Source organism: Colius striatus, chromosome 14 (assembly GCF_028858725.1).
Source record: "Colius striatus isolate bColStr4 chromosome 14, bColStr4.1.hap1, whole genome shotgun sequence".
In the NCBI taxonomy this organism is placed as follows: Eukaryota; Metazoa; Chordata; class Aves; order Coliiformes; family Coliidae; genus Colius; species Colius striatus.
The window spans coordinates 7863728-7884388 of NC_084772.1; the positions used below are offsets into that span (position 1 = coordinate 7863728).

At 39.3% G+C, this 20661-nt stretch overlaps 1 protein-coding gene across 2 annotated transcripts; it reads left to right on the forward strand.

The window, feature by feature from the left end:
* Nucleotides 1-24: 24 nt before the first annotated feature.
* SNX20 (sorting nexin 20) lies at nt 25-17249 on the forward strand. 2 transcript variants are annotated; one of them, XM_062007695.1, is made up of 4 exons: nt 25-652; nt 7918-8095; nt 9712-9863; nt 12406-17249. In XM_062007695.1, exons 2-4 carry the CDS (start codon nt 7930-7932, stop codon nt 13072-13074), a joined length of 987 nt encoding a protein of 328 aa, XP_061863679.1. In that variant the 5' UTR covers nt 25-652; nt 7918-7929; the 3' UTR covers nt 13075-17249. The 2 variants fall into 2 exon arrangements, with proteins under 2 accessions (XP_061863679.1, XP_061863678.1); XM_062007694.1 differs by lacking the exon at nt 25-652 and adding an exon at nt 5765-5886.
* Nucleotides 17250-20661: the final 3412 nt, after the last annotated feature.

The window sequence follows — 20661 nt, forward strand, 5'->3', positions numbered from 1 at the left end:
TACGAGCCGCAGAGAAGGGGGCGGGGAGGTCAGAACGGCTCGGTTGGCGGAACGCTCCCCCTTGGAGGGCGCTGATTGGTTTTCCAGAGCTCGAAGGCGGGACGTCGGGACCTACGGCGGAGCTGATTTGCCGGCGGGTGCGCGTGTCCCTATTGGCGCCCGTCGTGGGGGCGGCACGGCTGGTGGGGCCGGTCTCGGTCCCGCCGCGGGGCTCAGCTAGAAACGGCGCGGCCTGAGCCCTCGGGCCTGCGTGCCGAAGGAGTGCCCGGAGGGGCGATCGGCGGCGGGCGGCACTCGCGGCGTGGGGAGCGGGGCCGCGGTGCGGAGCGCGGCGGGGCCACGCCTGAGACTGGAAAAGCCGACGCTTCTGGGGACCTCAGCGCAGCCCAGTGTGCGGGCAAAAGCCTCTCCGGGCTCAGAGCCGCTCACTGGCCTTCAGTGGGTTCGGTTGGCCGCGGGAGCAGTGTGTGCGGAGCGGGTGCGCAGCAGCGGCTGCCCCGGCGTGCTGCGCTCTCAGCTCTGTAGGAGTCCCCGGGCGGTAGTTTCGAGCATCACCATGAAGCGGGCGGCTGTAGTTCCCCCCAGACTTCTCACGAATGCCAAACTTAATATGGCTTCAATACCCAGTTCTGAGACATTTTTACTCTCAAATGTAAGTAATGCTGCTGTACTATAATGCTACATCTGATTTAATAAAAGCCAATTGTAGCTCCTCTTTAACCGACCTGCTTTTGAGTGTGACTTGTCATCTGAATGCTGTTCTGTTCCATGCATTCGGCATCAGCGGTTTGTCTATAGAGTGAGCTCTTAAATAATCCACAAGAGAACAAACTCTAGTCTCTGAAGAGTTGCTTAGCAGGCTGATCGTGTTCAAAAAGCTCTACTCACATATGCAGCGTTACCAGAGGACATTGATTTTTGGAGAAGACTTTTTTTTAATACTTAGCTGGTGTTTTTAGAAACATTTCTGAAATGTTGTGCTAGAAAAGGATTTCCTACAAAGAAGCACTTTTGACAAAAAATAGCAAATGATTGTGTGCATAAAGTGATTACAAAGATGTTGACATACAAATAAACACTTTTCCAATTTCTTAGCATCTTTAACATTCCATTAGTGCATGTTTTTATGTAATTTAATAACACATGCAGTTCAACACAAACTAAAGGTTGTTCCTGCTAATCCTGTTCCTTATGAATCTCCAGAATCTGAGCAGACTATTGGATCCAATGCAACCCTAGGTCAGGGCTGGAGTGCCCACTGCTGAGCTCTGCAGAGATGTGTGTCACTACCATGACTTGGTAGGAAGATGGAAAGCAAGTCAAGGGGATGGGGCAACTCTTATTTTTCTGTAGTGCCCAGTGATAAGGCTAGGGGTAACAGACACAAGATGGAACACAAAAAGTTTCACTTAAGGAAAAACCTGTTTACTGTGAGGATAATGGAGCCCCAATACAGGCTGCCCAGGGAGGGTGTGGAATCTCCATCACTGGAGGTTTCCAAACCCTCCTGGACATGTTCCTGTGTGACCTGATCTAGGTGGACCTGCTTTAGCATTGTCTATATGATCTCTAGAGGTCCAACCCCTACCATCCTGTGATTCTGTGAAGGCACAGGCTTTTGTTGGTGGAAGATGGACAGGACAGAATTTGAGCATCAGAAATCAGCAGGAGTTTATTGCAAAGCCCTGAGGAAATGCTGAGATTCCATCTACTATGGAATGAATGTGCACACTAATCATTTTATTTAGTCACTTAAGACCAAAATTGCATTTTAAAATGCTATTTATTTTCAAAGTAGTGAAAAGATACTAAGATTTATGAGTCACGTTTCTTCCCACCGCAGGGCAGGCAGTAAAGCCGAGCTATGCTCTGCCAGTCCTCAAGGTGGCTATCGAGACACAGCCGCTGCATTTCCCTCCATGTGCAGACCTGCCTTTTATGCTGCTACAAAATGCATTGGCATGTCTGCTATAAATCCCGTTATTCCAAGTTTCATTATGTTTAGATTTTGGGTATAAGTAAACTACGCGTGGAACACAACTAAAAGTATTAGCTTAAGTACACAGTAACTATGTCTTAGAAGAGACAGACACATTATAAGAATGAAATACCAAAATACCAGATAGGAATGACCACATGTGGTATTCCTAATAACTCAGATATATTTAAAACTATTTATCTAGTCCATGCAGTTATGTACTCAACTGTCTATGCTTTCAGTAGGAAAAATGACCAACATAGACCCTTTAGAAAGTCTGTCATTCTACAGCCAGAGCTGTGCTAGTGAAATGGAGCCCAAGTTCATATCCCAGTGACCCACCGGCTCACTCTGCAGCTCTGTGGCACTGACAGACCACAGATGAAAGGCAGGCCAGGACTGTTGTTTACTCTAAAGCTCCTTCATACTCCTTTAGAAGTATAAAGGAGTTGTAAAGTGATAACAGGGCTTTGGCAGTGTAAAGTGGGCCTGCTATGTTTCTTTCATGTTGAAAACCCTGTCAGTAACACCAGCACGAGACATTTGCCATTAAACAGTGAATTATTTCTTTAAAGCAGGCTCTTGTTAAGAGAGACATGTTTTGTAATAATGAAGTCTGGTAAATAAATTCTACCTTCAAATGACACAACACTAAATAATTAAACATTATATAAATAGCATGGAATAGTTTTGTGCTGTGCCAGGATAGGAGTATGGTATTCATTTATCAAAGCATCATCCTAGAAGTGCAGAATATTCATGCAGAACAGCTGAACTTTTCTGCTACTTCAAACATGGAAATGGTAGGTGTTTATCCAGCTGCCTTAAGAAAAAGAAAAGAGAAGAAGGTTCTTGCAGAAGCATCAAAGACAACATTACAGCACTTTCTAAATATTAGTTATGTGATAAAAGGGGACTTGGATAAAAATGTTAAGTATTTCTGCCTCCTCTTGTTTTTTTCTCTTTATGATTATGAGTTGGTAAAACAAATAAGATTTAGTTACATAGTTTGCAACCTGAGAGGGAAAGCAGCAGGGACTCCATGAGGTTACCTAAAGCTGCATTTCTTAGGACAGAACCTGAAGAATATTTCATAATAGGGATATTACAGACATTTTCTTTAACAAGAATAAGATCTTCCTGTGCCTATAGTAAAATGCCAATAAAATCTGGCAATAAACTGCAGTTGGTATGAAACATTGGTTTACTTCACAATTTAACAAGTCAATACCAGCTTTGTATTCTGTGGTTAAATATTGTGCCTGTCTGGGTTTATGTAATTTATCCAAGTGGGAAAATGTGAACTGCCCAAATCAGGGTATAAATCAAGGCAGGATGTTTTTATGCTATTGCAGCAGTCACATCTGGTTCTTTAACTACCACAAGCACAAACACAGTCTTTCAAGACAGGCATCCTTAAAATGGCATCACAAGGCTTGCTCATCTGGTGGCTGGTTACCAAGTTTTAGACATAAACTTTCAGGATAGTCTTCCTAAAATAAGTCATTTCATCTTAAGTTGCTATAGAGGACCCAACTCCTCTGACAACCACTTTTGTGCACTGCGGTGTCATGTGTTTAACCTTGCCTCGCTTCTTTGTTATCACAGAGATATCTCTAGGTAGATGCTTTTATAACGCTGTGCTCTTTATGTATGCCAAAGCCAGTGCTTTCACAGAATACAAACTCTGAGTGAGCCAGTGCATGAGGATCCCTCTGCCACCACTGACTATGACAGAACATGGTTTTTCCTTTTAAAGTTTATGAATAGCCAGAGAAATTGATGGTGTAAGTGCCCTTGCCCACCTCTGAGAATTGTATGCTCCATTGTGCAAATTCTTTCCCACTGCTTAACCCTTTACAGAGTATTTGACTGTTGGAACTGAGACTATAATAGGAAAGATGGTAGTTGTGCATTCTGCTAGCAAACACTACTGTATGTTGCAGACTTTTTTTGAATGTGATAATCAAGTAGACGTTTAGGAAACTAAAATGCTGCCAGACTAACAGCATTGGGTCCCAGTGAAGGGCCAGGGGCTGTCTAGACCAAACCCAAGTGCATGGGAGCAGGATGAGGAGGAGCAACCTACCATGAATATCATAGATTCATCCTGAGGAATGGCCTGTGACCATAACAGCTGTCTCTACTGAGGCAGGCAGAATTCTTGCAAAACACCCTTCATTTGTAAATTATTTTGTATCAGTCAGCCATGTTCATAATAACAGATTTCACTTCTTTTAATCATCCATGTTAATTTGTCTAGGACTGACTTAGTCTGAAATAACTGAACCTAGAGGTCATAATATACAAAAGATGCACTTTCCTCTTTTCTTTTAGCTTTATCAAGAATGGGACAATAGCACTAGGCATCAGAAAATAATACACTGCCTTTTGGCAACACATAAATTAGCAGATTCATAATTCAAAGCTTAGATACATCTGTGAACTGTCAGTGTGAGTGAAATGCACTGAAATCCCCCTTGGCTCTTGCTCACAATTGTAACCAAACCCATAAATCTAACTTTAAAGGAATGAGACTTGAGCCAGAAACCCATGCCTTGTCTACATTTAAAAGGGTTGGCTGGTATAGTTGTACCTTAGAGCTGTATTGGCAAGCACAGATTTCTTTTCTGGTGTAACTTAAATCACTTTCCACATGGAACATGCTAAACTGGCTAAAGGACTCTGCCAATATAACGGCATCTATGCAAGTGCTTTTGCCAGTATGGCTGTAGCTGCGTGGGAGTGATTTTTCATCATTCTGACAGCTATTTTGGCAAGACTTATACATTTAGACTGAGTCCAAGTTAGAGTTGGCATTGTTTTATGGTGTCAATTAAACAGAAGAGACACATTACCAGTTTATGGCCCCAGTTTTACATTATTTTAAATTGTTTGTTCCAAAGGAATGTGTGGGGCAGGATCCATGTGGTCCCTTGGATGTTTGCCTCCCACATTTGTGCTGCATTAAAATCGCTTGGTTTTTCAGTGAGTGAGCTTTGGCAACAGGGAAACTTACATTACTACAAAGTGATAGTGTCCATATTATTTACCCCAGAAATAGCTGTCCTGATGCTTTAAAGCAAATTTCCAAAGTGAGGTGAACTGCAAAAGGAAGCATCTGGGCCAAAGGACATGTGGATTAATGTGTTGTTCTTAACATGGTCCTCACTTCAAGCACAGGATTAATTTTAGGCACAAACATAAGCCCGTTTCAAGTTTAGTCAGAAATTATAATGCTCCTTTTTGAACTTTAATTAGGCATATATTTGAAATTGATGTCTAAACACTATGTGGAACTGGGATTGCTGTTGAATGTGCAATTGTCATAGAGTGAAGCTATTTATTGTGGTACCATCTGCATTTTCTTTTCTGAACTGGATGTTAAGTCTGTATTTTAAAGATGTCCCAAGGGGCATATTTTTCCACATGAGTACACTTACAGATTTGGCTCTTTATTCCTAATATCTCTTTAGCTAAGTGTGAGGGTCTCAGAAATGCATGCAAAGTAGTTTTCATTGATTTTGTAGTTGTATTTACTGTTGAACTCATCTCCCTGCCAGACACTGTGCTTGCACATGTCGTCCTGACACTGGAGGTTGCCACCTTGCCCTTGCTAGGACTGTATTGAGGCCATCAGGCTGTGTCTCACCCACAGACAGTGCAAGGGCTGGTCTAGGCAGATAGGAGACTTCATGCGTAATCAGCCAGCACTGAACCAGTCAGCCAATTGGATGAGGAAGTCTGATTTAATCAAGGCTTCTTCCTTCCTTTTTGTAAAACACTGAATGTGCCTGTTAGCAGAAAACACAGACATAGTTTTCTGCATTTTCAAAACGCGAAGCAGGCTTCTCATGGCTTTGTATAGACTATACATGCACCACAACTAGCTCTTCAGCAGTTCCCAGGTGAGTATTCTGGGTATTTCGGTTCTTAATGTTACTTTCAACTCTGTAAAGCAGTTACGGTGGCATTCACTCTGAAACGGAACAGGATGAGTGTCTGTTCAAAGTAAAACTGTCTAATCCGTTACAGGGAGGTTTGTGTTGTTTTGGATTTATTTTTTTAATTTGTAAAATTAATGAGTATCTTAGTTAAAAAAGCTTAAAAGGATTTTTAGCTGTGAAAATAAAACCGGTTATATGAAGTATGTATAGCTTTCAAGGCAGAAGACTTGCTTATCACAACATTCACTTCTGCATTCTTCTACTTACAAGCATGTTGTGTTTCTCTGGTAAATCGTGTTTTAAAGTAGTATTTTCATATATATACATATATTAGGTATATAAAATTATACATATCTATACTTATACATATCTTGATTATAAATATAATTTTACATATAAGTTTATACCAACTCACAACCAAGAAAAAAGCTGCCATTTAAGTCCTCATTTAATCTACTGTATTTGAGATTATCTTTACACTAAAACCAAATATTTGCAAGTTTGTGTTATTGGGATAAACTGTCATGATTTTCAAAAGACTGCACAATTAGGCAATAAGTGGCTACTCCTCCTGTTCAACAAAGCAAATCTGAAGGAGGACAAGAAGAACAGTGAGTTCCAAAACAACAGTCCAAATGCCAAAAATAAGGGCATCTGTGGTGCTTTTATTAAGGAGGACGACAACATGTGTGGACTTGCTTATCCAGGCAAGGCAAAGGAAGGGTTTCTGTTAGAGGAAAGTGGTTTGCACTTCCATTATTTCCAGTGGGGATAGTAATTGTTTTTCTTTTTATAGCCTTGCAGTTTGCCACAAATCAATAGATCTACTGAAGGAGTTTCCTCACCTCGGTATCCAGCATTGCACAACAGTGTGGTAGACAAGTGGAGGCAAAATGACATGTAGCAACATCCCTGCCCCAATCTCTCTCATTACTTAATAACCACAGCTTGGGCGTTATTCTTACATTCATAGCAGGAAGACTATTTTGGGTTTTGGTTTTTTTTAAAGGAGATTGTTCTGTTATTTGATTTTCACCTGTTGGCTGAATTGTGAGTAACACTTCTCTCATGCTAATTGACACAGCATCCTGGCAAAGTTGGTAAGACACTCTTAGAACTTTTTTCAACTGCTAGTATAACAAAAAGATGTAACAAAAAACCAAACTAAAAATGCCCTGGGGAGATATTTATGTGGCAGAATGGCCATTCTGGTCTATGGAGGAGGGGTATGTTGTGTTAAGCACAATATCAGAATGTGGTAAAATAGTAGTCCCAGCAGAATAGGCATACAGATTTACTGCAAGCACAGCATATAGGTTAAAAAGACAAGTAAAAGGAGAATGCTTCTGTATAATAATTAGAAAACTCAGTTCTCCTCACACCTAGCAATTGTTAGATTCAATTGTTTTGTTCTTGTGGTACAGAGACAAGTCTCTGGAGAGAACTTGATCTGTGAAATATGACAAAAATATCATATTATTTTAAATATTGCCCTATTTTGCCCTACAGATTGTGATTAAGAACAGATGGCAAGTTTTAGAGCCTTGAGAACAGTAAATTCTAGCAGAGTAAGAGAGCCAGGCTGATAGTTATACTAATTATCTCCAAGTTCATCTGAGCTCATACTTGCAAGCCTGAGGGCAAAACACAGGGAGAAAAAATCTGCCCCCACTGAAGTGTATAACAAAATTCTCACAGAAAAAAAACAGAGTTCCCCACCTAATCTTATTCAATATAAATTGTTATGGTTTTTGTGTTTGATTTTAATCTGCAAAAAAGATATCTAAACATTTTCAGTGGTAATAACAGGAATGGCTCTTCACTGGTAACTCTGTAGATATTTCTATTCATTACTTTGGTTGTTGTGAAACTATGGTTGCCCTCATACAAGTTCACAGAGAACAATGAGTAAGTCAATAAAAAAAAGATTGCCAGACTGCGTCCTCTAAAGGCATGCTACTGAGAAATATTGTAATTTTTGTAATCTTCCAGTGATAGCTTGCAATGGACCAGGACTCACACTGCACAGCAGAAAAGGAACTGTCAGAAGCTGTACGCAGGATTACTACATTTTCTACCACAAGTCCATCTGATGAAGAACAAAAACAACCCAAAGCTGAAATGTCATGCCAAATGAGAAAAGAAAATCCAGAAAAAGATGATGTGCAAGGTTGATGCTGTCCTTTAATTTTCTTTTTCGTGTAGCTATTTATGCCATTAATCTTCTATATAAAAATCTTTGTTTTAATTATTGCAGCAGTAGTCTAGATCTACACTAATATACTCCACTGAAAATAAACCTTGATTAAACTTGTAGTAATACTGTAGTGATATAGTGAAACAGATGCACATACCATTGTGTATATACACATGCAGAATTGTCATTTTAAATCTCTTGTGCCTAAAACATATTCCAGATTTAGTTTACACACCAGGAATCAAAACAGTGATCATCAGGTGGCCTGTCTTGGGAGCACACTTTCTGTACATCCCAGAATCTGGACTTCTTGGCTTTATCAGCAAGAACACCAAGACTGAAGCTGATCTCAAGCAGTAGTCTCTCACAAGCCTTATGAAGAGGCAGCATTGAACTTTTACTTTGCATAACATTGCTGTCATCTGTTATTAAATAAAATGTTTCATATAATCCAAAATATATATAATCTCATCAAGATTTTCAGCCTGAAAACTTAGTGTCATAAACACCACCTCTCTTAGGAAATATATACTTTGTAGAGATTGAGCTAAACCCCAAAGGCCTTGATAATTGAAACAGTATGGCCAAATGATTAAGAACATGTAGAAGTGAGGCCACTAAAGAAGTGCTGTGGTGCCTTTACAACTATTTCTGCATCACGCTGTTATCTTCCCATTCATTTGTGGTTGTTCACCTCCATTGTCTGAATGTTATACACCTTGCAGACTCACAACATTAACAGAGACATTTTAGATTGGGAGTTGGGGCTGATGTGTCCACTGAAATACAAATATTCCATTTCTTATATCTGCTTTGTTAGCCTATATGCTACCTGATAAAAACTGTTGTCAGTAGATTTCAAAGACAGAGAAATCACCCCTTTGAAAAGTCACATCAAAATCCCCTGTAAGCAAACTCTGCAACCAGCTGTCCTACATTTTTTCTATATGCATATATATTTGTGTGGATATGTCACTAAGGGGAGAGAGCTGAAGAGAGGGAAGTAAATAAAATACATGCAGCAGAACTGTAGCAAAAGAGGATGTGAGAGTTCCTCCTTTAGCTGGACTGGCTATCTGAGTTTCTCCTTTAAGTTTAGGGTATTCACGTTTTCTCAGCTTTCACCTCCACAAACCCAATATTTGAATAGGGTCAATACTTGAATGTATGTCTGAATCTGCAGCTGAATTGTATTATTTCCTCCTTTTAGCAAAAAAGAAGACTTGAGAAGCATTTGATTGTGGAGACTGAGTTGGCATTTCTTAGGGCTCCTTCTGCAATGGTGAAGCATATCTCCTGCTTAGACTGTGCCTGAGGTTACAACCTAGACATATAATATTTCTTGACAGTATTTTTTTTATAACTTCGTGTTCTACAGCAGATTTTATGTCTTTCAAAATTTCAGACCAAAACAGCTTTCCCCACGGAATCTGGACCTGTCTTTATTAGCAGTGAAATCGCTTATCAATCTTTAGGTCTTGCTGCTACAGCAACAGAAATTCTAGGCTCTCTTTTCATGATAAATACATAAGAGTTTTGTTTCCAAATGCAAAGTTTATAATCTGAAATACTAAATATGTTGCTTTTAGATTCCAATGCATCCATAAGTCCCAACTCTTCGATGACCACTAAGGAGCTTCAGGAGTATTGGAGGAATGAAAAAAGCCAGTGCAGACAAGTCAAACTCCTTTTTGAAATCCCATCAACCAGAATTGTAGAGCAGCACTTATCTAAATATGTGGTAAGCTAAGAAATGAATATGTAAGAAGGTCATTAATTTTTATTCACTCTACAGGGGTCTGCACAGCACACAGCATGACTCCCTACATGAAAGCCTTACCAAGGACCAAGGTTTGCATGCTGTGATCATACTGAGTAGAACCTGTGCTCACTGATTGTGTGGGCATAGCTGGTGGAATCTGCCCCTAAAAAAAACCCCTCTTATAGTTCACAAAATCTGCAGCAGTGAAAATTTATTTCAAGTCAATTAGAAGGTTGACTATCCTTAACACTCAGAGGCTTGTCAACATTAAGGAAATTCACACAAGTGTAAAAATATCAATATAGTTATATTTCCACCAAGCTAGCCTGCTGTAGCATCTGCATGGCGTTTGTATAGCTTCCACATCAGAGATTTGTGTTAGCACTAGTGCAAAATTCTTCGATGTTGACAAAGTCTAAGACATCCTCCAGCTAGATCGCTTGGGATAGTTGCCCTTCGCTACCTTGAACTCCATCAGATGGCATATTTCTGTCATATTTTGAAGGTGAACTGTGAGTATGAGGTGAACTGTGAGTGTGAGTATGACTGGAACAACAGAACAGGTTGGATTTTTTTGTATCTTTACTCACAGTACCAACAGTTGGGTTTTATTTCTGATTCTGCTCCTGGCCTTTGGAAGGACTGATCTAGAGCAAGTCTCTTTCAGTACTCCTGTGAAATTCAGATAAGGATGTTTTCCTTGTTTGCAACAGCGTCTGAGATCTATAGATTAAAAGTGCTGAGAATCACAATACTATTTCTGATACAGGGTGATGCAGCTTGGTAGAATATGAAGCAGGTAAATGTTCTGGAGACTGTCTTAAGATTTTGTTCCATGCTATATGCACCTACTTAGATGCTGCCCTTCTTTCATCCCCTCAATAGCTACTGAATTTGTTGAACAGTTGAAAGTTCTTTTAGTATAACTGTATGAGAACCAGAGTATCATCCTGAATATGTGCAAGTAGTTAAACTTATAATCAAGTTACATGCCTAGGCAAAAAGATTTACATTACAACAAAACAGAGTCATTTTGAGTGATAGTTAATTAAATAGTATTTATGCCCCTTTTCATGCTCACTCCACAAATAAAACTCGAGTACTTGTAAATTATTCACTTAGCTGCCCTTGATAAAATGATAGCTTAAAAAAAAATCCCTCTTATGATTGCTTTGGCCATGCATCAGGCTTATTTACACTTTTCATCAGGGAGCAGGACAAAGTACAAGAAAATGTCACATTGCTTACAAATGAAAAGAGATCAGAGAAGTCAGCTCAAATTTAGAAACCTTTCAAGGAGCGCCTGTAAAGATCATTTATGAAGATTAAAAGGAGAACTTGTCTTTAAGGAAAAACATAAGGAAGAGAATCAGACAGACACTAGTGCTAATACTGGTTTGCACGCTTCAACAGCAGCAAAGAAAATGCTGGCAAGAGTAAAACTGCTCCAGTTCCTGTATAATTCAATGAGAACATGGTCATCATCCAAAAGCCAGCAAGGTCAACAGTCCCTTGTCTTTTGCTGGCGTATGGTGACACAGTTAAGCTGGCCTCAGTGGAGCTCCACTGGTTATTGTGCTTGGATCAGTATCAGAAGAGAATGTACTTGTACAACACATAATACACAATTTTATTTTGTAGATTTTTTTTTTAATATCACATTTATTATGGTCATTCTGAGGCTAGTGAAGAGCTGAGGAAGACATACTCTTGAGTGCTGTTGATATGAGACAGCATTGCTGTTAGCTGTTAATGAAAGATTTTGGATAGCAAACAGAATGTTGTAGAAATGTCACATTTTTTTACATTATTTATATGCCAAGGAAGTTTTAATAGCAGGACAATGATTTAGGGGGAAAAAAAAGGGCTTTGGAGTTGCTCCAGCTTATCTTTGCACACAGCAAATATTACTGCCAAATATTGCCTCTTCTTTCACAGCATTACTAACACCCCCAAATCCCTAGAAAAGTCTGATATGAACAACATTTCTGAGTATTACAACCAACATAAAAAAGATTCCATTTAATATTGAGTCTGGGAAATCAATTCAGTTTATTGAAGATGACTGATTGCAGCAGCCTGTTATGAACACAGTACAGCTACAGCAATGTAAGTGATTTTATGTGCTTCAGTCTGCTGCTGGTTCCCCATTGCCAGCACTTTGCAGGATGAGGTCTCTTAGTGCATTGTTTATCTGTAACTTGTTTACATGCTAAGGCTAAGTCCGATGACAAAAGTACAAAAACAGCGGGAGGTGAGAATTATTAATGTGATGGCTACAGATTTCAAAGATCAGGCCTACAGTGAGCGTGCACCATAATCTAGGCAGCAACTCATTTAGCAGCACTGCCATAAGCCAGAGGAGTATAGAAGATTATGTACACAAAACTGGTGCTGGAAGGTTTTCGTTGGTGGAATATGCAAGCAGAAAGACTTTCCAAAGCAACAACAGACAAAATATGACTGCATTGGGGCTAGAACAGTTCTTCTCATGCTTATTTTTCTGCTTTATTGTGTTTAGATGTATAAAATCATCATTTTGCAAACAGGGAGTTTTGACAGCGACAAGTCTGTAATTGAACGGCGTTATTCAGATTTTGAGAAACTGCACAGAAACCTGCTGGAGGAATTTAGTGAAGAAATGGAAGATGTGACCTTTCCCAGAAAAGCTCTGACTGGGAACTTTACGGAAGAAATAATCAATGAGAGAAAATTAGCTTTCAAGGACTACCTGAGACTCCTGTATTCTATGAAATATATCCGAAGATCAAAAAAATTTATTGACTTCTTAACAAGGCCAGAGCTTCAGGAAGCATATGGTTGCCTGAGGGGTGGCCAGTACACCAGAGCTCTAGATATCCTTTTAGAAGTCATTGGTCTGCAGGAAAGGCTGACCAGAGGCAACCCCGTCTCAATTGTCCCTACTCTCTGTGCTATTGTAGTGTGCCACAAGGACCTGGAAAACACAGCATCTGCCTTTGAATATGGAGAAAGAGCTCTATCACGCCTTTGTGTGCATACCAGCCACAGGTATTACATGCCATTGTTAGAAACAATGATCACTTTGGCATATGAACTTGGGAAGGATTTTCTGTCTTTTCAAGAAAAACTGGAAGAATGGAAGGCAAAAAAAGATCCCATACGGGTTTTTACCCTGAAAGAACTCGCAGTTCGGGAGTATGTAAAATGAACATATGAAACCATTTCATTAAAGAGCAAAGCTTTCAGATCCTTTTCCTGAACACAAACTCCTGGAAAAGAGTAAGGACTGGAAATTACCTGTTTGGCTAACATAACTTCATGGTAATAAAAAAGAAAAAATATTCAAATATCATCCATGTTCAAGGAGACATTAACATTTCTGTTGGAAAATATGATATTTACTCTACAGGTATGAGGTGCACCTAAGCTTATTAAGGTTTTTTGCAAAGAAATGTGTAACAAAAAAAAATCATTTACGATTTGCTTATTTTGAATATAGCTTATGTTGTGTGAAAAGTCAGAATAGGAAAATGCAATGAATAAAAGCACTTACGAATCTGCAGAATCAGAGACGTTTCTTGCTCATGTGGAAACTTCCTTTCAAGAAGAGAGGTATCTTCTCAGCAGATGCAATCCAAAGGGTGAACCTTCAGACACTGAAGGTAGTTTTTCACTCTTCCAGCTGCAGCCTGGTCAAATAGCACTTTGTCATTTCTCAGAATGATGGGATTTATCCTGTTTCCACTGAAGTCAGCTGTGGGGGGCAGGAGAACCTGGGAGGAAGGTTTATAATCAGCTTGGTAGGAGCAAAAAATACAAGTGATGAACATTCCATCAGAGATGAGGGAATATGCTTCATTTCCCTTTTGTAGCTGATTCAGTTTTATGACTTGCATTGAAGACACATTCTTATTTGGGGTGATCTTTAAGTACAGCTCTGACCACGGCAGAAAATTCATACCATGTGCTCTACATACATAATGGAAAGGAACCACAGAAGGGGGCTGTTAGGGAGAACATTTGGCTGATATAATGCTAGCATTTAATCCTGATGGTCAAGCTGTGAGACACATGGTTAGCAGATAGCCTGTGTTAAGCATGTGCTTCCCTGTTGCCTTTCAGAGGTTTATATAACTTGGGTGTTGCCTTAGTTGTACAGCCTGGTGCACCATGCAAATAGCATCTCAGTGACACTGTGGTATTACAGCTTATTCTTTAAGAGATCATATATACAAATCCTAAGCATGTCTTGGCCCCCACACCCTAATGCTCCTGTGAAAGTTTCTTAAGAGCTGGAAAAGTCTTTATTTACCTGCTTCTGTAATTTCCCTCAATTCCATTACCTTTTCCATACACTTATTTCAATAATCCAGTAAATTAATTCTCATAAATACTGTAATTAACATGTCATGCTAGCATGGGTCAGTTCTCCTCTCCTTGATCATAGGACACTGGGTACTTCCAGGCCTGTACTCCATGTGCAGATACTTCATGGACCACAATGACAGTGCTTAGTAATTTGGAATAACACTATTAAGTTACCTCACAGACATATAAAAGAATCAGCTAATTGAACATGCAATGAACCAGGAAAACATTGTTGTGCATTGTTACAAGAAGGGTGGCTTAGAAACAATACAGAATAATAGGAGTGTCTAGGGTAGGAAGTTAATATTTTAAGTAGCTATTAACAGCTAGGCATTAAACTCAAAATATGTGGATTACTTGTTATTTGACATTTGTTATTTTTTCTAGTTATACCAGAAGTAAAAGAATTAAGAGCAATTAATTAAGAGATTTAAGGGCTAATCTGCCCACAGCGTACCATGATGCAGAACAGTTAAAATGAATCAAAGGTAACACCTTCTTAGAGGATCTGTCTGAGTCTGTAACTAAGTGGAGAAGAAGAAAGCAAGTCTGGGGTCTGCATCACATTCAGGTGACTTGAAGTTAAGGCAGAAAAGAGCCATGGTCATCATGCTGCTCTGTCTCCAGAGTAGTTTGTGGTGAAAGACCAAAAGAATAAGGAAAAATAATGTCTCTCCTTTTGGTCCCTCCCATCATTGTGTGCAGCATCCCAGGCACAGCTGCCTTGGATTCTCCTCAGGTTCCTCTGGGACAGTATATGAGTTTGCATATGTCGACAGACTCTCTCCTTATAGCTGACTACCAGATTACAGGGTCCATAAGTACATGTTGTCTACCAAGGACAAGTACCAAGAAAGCAGCACATCAGAGAGACCTTACTTAATCTTTACTTGTGATAATGCTGTAACTTTTCATTTCTGAAGGATTAACTGAAAGCAAACCAATTTTTGTCGTCACATCAGTGCACATTAGGAATATGAAGAGGTGCAATTTGGCTAAGAGAATAATTGACATAATTCAAAAGGCAATAAAACCAACAGTGTAAAAAAACCCTACTGTTTTGTTGGTGTAAGCCAAATTTCTTCTCAGAATGCTTTTCTATATAACATACTTGCAGACTTTTGTCAGCAAAATGGTCCTAGAATAGGTCACTCTGTCCTATACACCAGAATGCAGAGGTCAGTCTCCTTGTGTTATGGGAGAAAGTGAACTAAACAAATACCAGAGTGGTGTGAAGAGAGAACAGTGTGCCTGTTGGGTAATTCACCCACACTGGACTTCTTCAACAGAGTGACTTTCCAGCAGGGCATCTGTGGCACTCAGTCAGCCACAACATCTGCCTCACTCCATATAATCTGCTTCACTCCAAGGGCTGCCTTTAACTTCTGCTGCACTGAGACTTCCAATCAAGTTACTTAGTGTATGAATCCACAGAGCCTATAGCCTGTGTCATCAAAGGGTCAGGTGTCATGTTCATAAAATTAGTTTGTGATTTCATTACTATTAGAAAACAACAAAATTTAAATCCTCCCCAAGCAAAACATGTATGTATTCTCTTCCTACAAATGCAAAGTCTATGTCCGTCAGATTTATTAATCTCTTCAGAGATGACATTGAAAATTCTTGGAAAGAGAAAGTACATTGATGGCAATGAATGGGAACCCATGGGGCCTGGATTGCATCTGGAACTCTGACACAGACTTGGTCTGAACTTTGCACAAGTAACTTAACCACTGTGCCCGTTTCCTCACCCAGTAATTCCCCAGTATAGTTCCCTCATTCAGGTTTTCAATACTCAATGAACAGAAAAGATGTGAAGTTCAAGCAAATAAGTTAACTCCAACATTTAACTTCAAAATGTGCATTGGCATGGAGGCAATTTTGATTTGTACAAGCCTATTTAATTTCTTGAAGATCATCTTGAAATGGAAGAGAGCTGAGAGGCAGCAAATTGCCAAACCTGTGTGCTCATATAGTTTCTCACCCATGCAGTCTTATTTTATAATCAGGTGTTACTTTTCCTATAGATTAGAGAAACTAAAGAATAATTTATTTATTTAGTACATTGGACTGTAGTTAGACCATGCTGGCTCATCAGCTCCATAGGCAATCAGTCAGTTCTGATTTCTTAACTGTGTGCTCTCAGATACTGGTTGTACCTGCCAAAATAATTCTGCTTCTATTTACTCACATTTCCAAAGTCAACTTCTGCATATTGTTTTTCACTTGATTTCTATAGCAAAGTAAATAATCAGCAGTTACATGCTACTAAACTAAAAGGTAATGGCATTCCTGCCCCCATGCTGACCCTGCTATCTTCCATTTGGAGTGACAGCCTGTGAGGCAGAGGCAGGTTCCTACTGCCTGTACATGAAGCTTTATCTTCCACAGTTGAAAACGTGTAGCTGGGTAGGGCATATTCCCTGCAGGGAGTTAGAGAAGATTAATCTCTTTCCCCATTCACATTGCCTGGTGCAGGGATACAGTAGTGACTGCAGAGCCTCAGTTTGTGAACTCAATGTGTCCTGGCTAGCGCGCAAGATACATAAAAACGAAATGGGTGCACTCCACCTAGCACCACGTCTTGTTTTCCTTCTAAGTGATGTTTTGAGAATGGCTCAAAAAGACTATAGCTAACATTTTCATCCATGTCTACCTGTCTTGCTTATGTATTACCCTTCCTTAACATTTTTTAAGAAGCCATTGGAGAAATAATGAGTAAAATCCTTGTGCAGTCCACCATGGGATTTACATTCCCCAGAGTACACATCTCCAGGTGCTGGGCCAGCAAAAATGAATAGCGCTCCATCAGTGAAGCTGTTTTGGAGGAAGAAAATTCTGGCACTACCACATATGCAAGAATGGAATAGAAATTAAATAAACAGGTGGTTCCTGCTTCCAGATAGCCATTTTTATTTCCACTCTTCATTGCTGTACAATATTTGAGTGATAAAAGCTTGGTTTATAAATAAATCCATTTCATTCATTTCCTGTCCCCCAAAACAATGTGTGCTTTTTACAAAAAACAAAATCCTTGGTTTAATAAAATAACTGGAAATGAGCAGTTGCTGGCATTTGTCCTGTTTGCATTATTAACATTCACTAGCTACTCTCCATACCTGGAAGGCAGCTGGAGTCAACAGAGCATCTAGAGACCCAGTCTTTGCTCTTGGCAATGTCACAAGCCCACTGAGTGACCTTGATCAAGGCTAATCAAATCTCAGATTCCTTTTCAATGCCAATATTGTTTTGCCCTCTTCTTTAAAGCTACGTTTTACTTATATTTTATCAGTACATTCCAAGGTATCATTTTCCCAGTTTTACAGCTGAGGGAATTGTGGTACAAACAGGAAAAGTGATTTTTTCCAGAGTCTGATACAGCGGTCTGGAGACCACACTGTTTGTAGAAATAGTGGAGCACAACAGGAACCACAGTTTTGCAGAGCAGCGACATGTCATGGTTGCATGTTCTTAAGTTAATCTTCCAAGGACAACTGCAACCCAGCTTAGGATTTGCCTGATATCATACACCAGAGACAACTGCATGTGATGTCTAAGGAAGAGAAAAAAGCCAAGTCTGATAAATGTATTTGAAGAATTAATAGGTAGCTGAATGAGGGAAACATTTTAATCACTACCTTATAAAAATTACAAAGGAGAAAGTCTTGCATAAGAGATTTTTAGAATATACTAAAACTCCAATATCATTTTCCACAAGAAGAGGCACAAAAATATTTTCATTTTTCCAGTTTTAAGAATTTCTTAGAACTCTGATATTTCTTCCCACTGCTCTTCTAGTCCAAACAAGGAGAACCACACAACCATATATGTTAGCAATCTGTTATTATCCACTTTCTCAACAGCAGCACACAATGCATGAGAGCTTTTCAGTATGATCTCACTCTTCATAATGTCATTGACATTTCTGAAGTATACTTCAAACACATAACAATCCAAGGATAAATTCACATTATTTTTTTTCCAGAAATAAAGATTAAAAAAGATTAATATGGTTCAACTGCCATCTGCTGAGCATGGGTAATAAACCACAAGCTGCTGATATGCAAGATTGAAGAAAATTTAAATCACATCTGAGCAGACCATCTCCAAGAGTCCATGGGGAGGTGCATTACGATCTATTGAGCTTTGCCCCATTTCCATATCAATTATTATATCATTTGGGGCATTAAGTAGATAATACTGTTTACACAACTTTCTAAAATAACTAAAGAAGCCCATGAGGATGCTTAGTTACTTATGAAACATATGCAGACAAGATGCTGTCTGTGCAATGCAGCATCTTGTTTACAGGGAATCCTGTGATCTTTATCACATAGTTGTTATTAACTCCTGTTATCTGCTGCATCACTGGAGGATAATATTTGCTTTCCTGAATCTTAATAAGGCTAAATACATTTACTGAATTCAACGGATCTGTACAAGCAGCATGGGAGTGGAGTTCAGGACACAAGATGAAATCTACGTTTTGTGGCTCAGACAGCAGCTGAGCAAATCAAATTGAGAATGTTTATTTTCTGATTAGATCAAAGGCAGGGGCAAGATGTGTTGAAAAACTAAACATGATTGTAATGGTGTAAAATACTGAATGTCAATTCCCATCTGGATGAGGTGAGATCCCTAAAGAAGCAACCTATTTACATTAAGATCACATTACAACATATGTTCATCACTCTTTGTAAGTATGTATTTGCTCTGTATACAGATACAGAAGACACTAATTTTCATGTCAGACCAGTGAGAGTTGAGAGTAGCTGCACTGAAATAAATTAAATTATAATGTAATTGAGAGCAGAGTAAGTCTACTATCTTTATAAACATATGCCCAATCTCTATACTTGATGAATGAGTGAATGGACAAATGGGTTGATGAGTGGGTCGAACCAATTTGAATGTTTTGATGCTTAATACATGTTTGCTAAGTGGTTTAAGAAGTTCGAATCAAAGCTACTTTTACAAGTACCACATGGTTATAGATACATATCCAGTTTTAAACATGCTAAGTTCTTTTATAAGAAATAAGAATGCATCTCTAAGTCTGTGATTGTTCAGGCAAGAAGAATACTGAAGATAAATAGACTGAATAGACTTCCATATACTTATCTCTCGAAACATGTGTAATTTAAATATTGTTTCATTCTAGACAGCTCTAGAGTGGGCTCTGTGATAATTGAAAGGAAACGTTAAAGAATTTAGCTAAAAATACGGAACTTAATATTTTTCTCCGTTAGTAGCGTCTCTAAAAGGTTTGTCTCGACCCTGCCAAGGGGCTGCAGCGCCACTAGATGGAGCTGCAGCATTTGCAGGAGCTCGGGACCCCCACGAGCTGAAGTCAATCGAAAAGAATTTAACGACTTGATTTTTTTTTTTAAAACAAAAATCTACTCTAAAATCTAACATTTAAATTTTAATATTATTAAACTAAATATATATATCTCAATTCCATTGTGAGTTCAAACTGTAGCACCTAGCTTTCCAGCTGTCCTTCAGGACAATTTAACATACCCCTTTATCATCCAGCTCTATGAGCTGGCTAGAAAGCTGAAAGAGAAAATGTTCTTGCAGGCTTTTAGACCTGGTGAGTTCAAAGACAGAGTCACTGCAGCGTCTCAGTTCCTACAGTACCTTTTCCTTCTGATCAAAAGGAACCAAGTAAAACTCACAACTCTTAAAAGAACTATCAAATAATGGGGGGAGGGAAGTAAAAATAAATGGACCCATAATGCCTTCTGAACAGTGCTGAGGAAAGTTCATTGACTCCATTTTAGATAGCCGCACTCCCAAGTGTGAAAATGAGAGCTGTCTCTGTTTTGAGACCAACTACTATATGTTAAAGCTCTGTTAATTTAATTATATAAAGGTATAACTATACTGCAAACACTGTATGTACACATATTTGATTTTGAAGTTTTGACCCCTTCTTGATAACAGAGAAAGGGAAAGCTTAGACTGTAGTTGCCAGTCATCTCCTTCATCTATGCTTTAGGTAGAGAAACATAGAAATGTTTTTGGAAGCAGCCCCTGATAAACAACAACATATCTGGCTAGCCTGGGTCTACAGTTCGCTGAGTTGTGCTAGTGATTTTTTTGAAGTTGCTCAGATGCCCTGGATTTGGAGACTGGCTTCTCTCCACACCGAATGCCAGCTGCAGACCACAGTTTGAAAAAAGTCTCTCTCTGCATAAAGACTTTTTTTCAATCCCAAAAGGTTTCTGCAGAAACTACTAGCTTTTAAAGGTGCTTAGGAAACAGCATGAGAGAACTGGGCAGCCCAGTGGCAGCAAAAAGCAGGAAGACTGTGCCAAAGTCTTTGAAAGAATACTCTCAGGAGGTGAAATCTTTGAAGGAATACTCTCAGGAGGTGAAATCTTTGAAGGGGGTCTCCCTCCTTCTTATTCAGTGTCTTCCA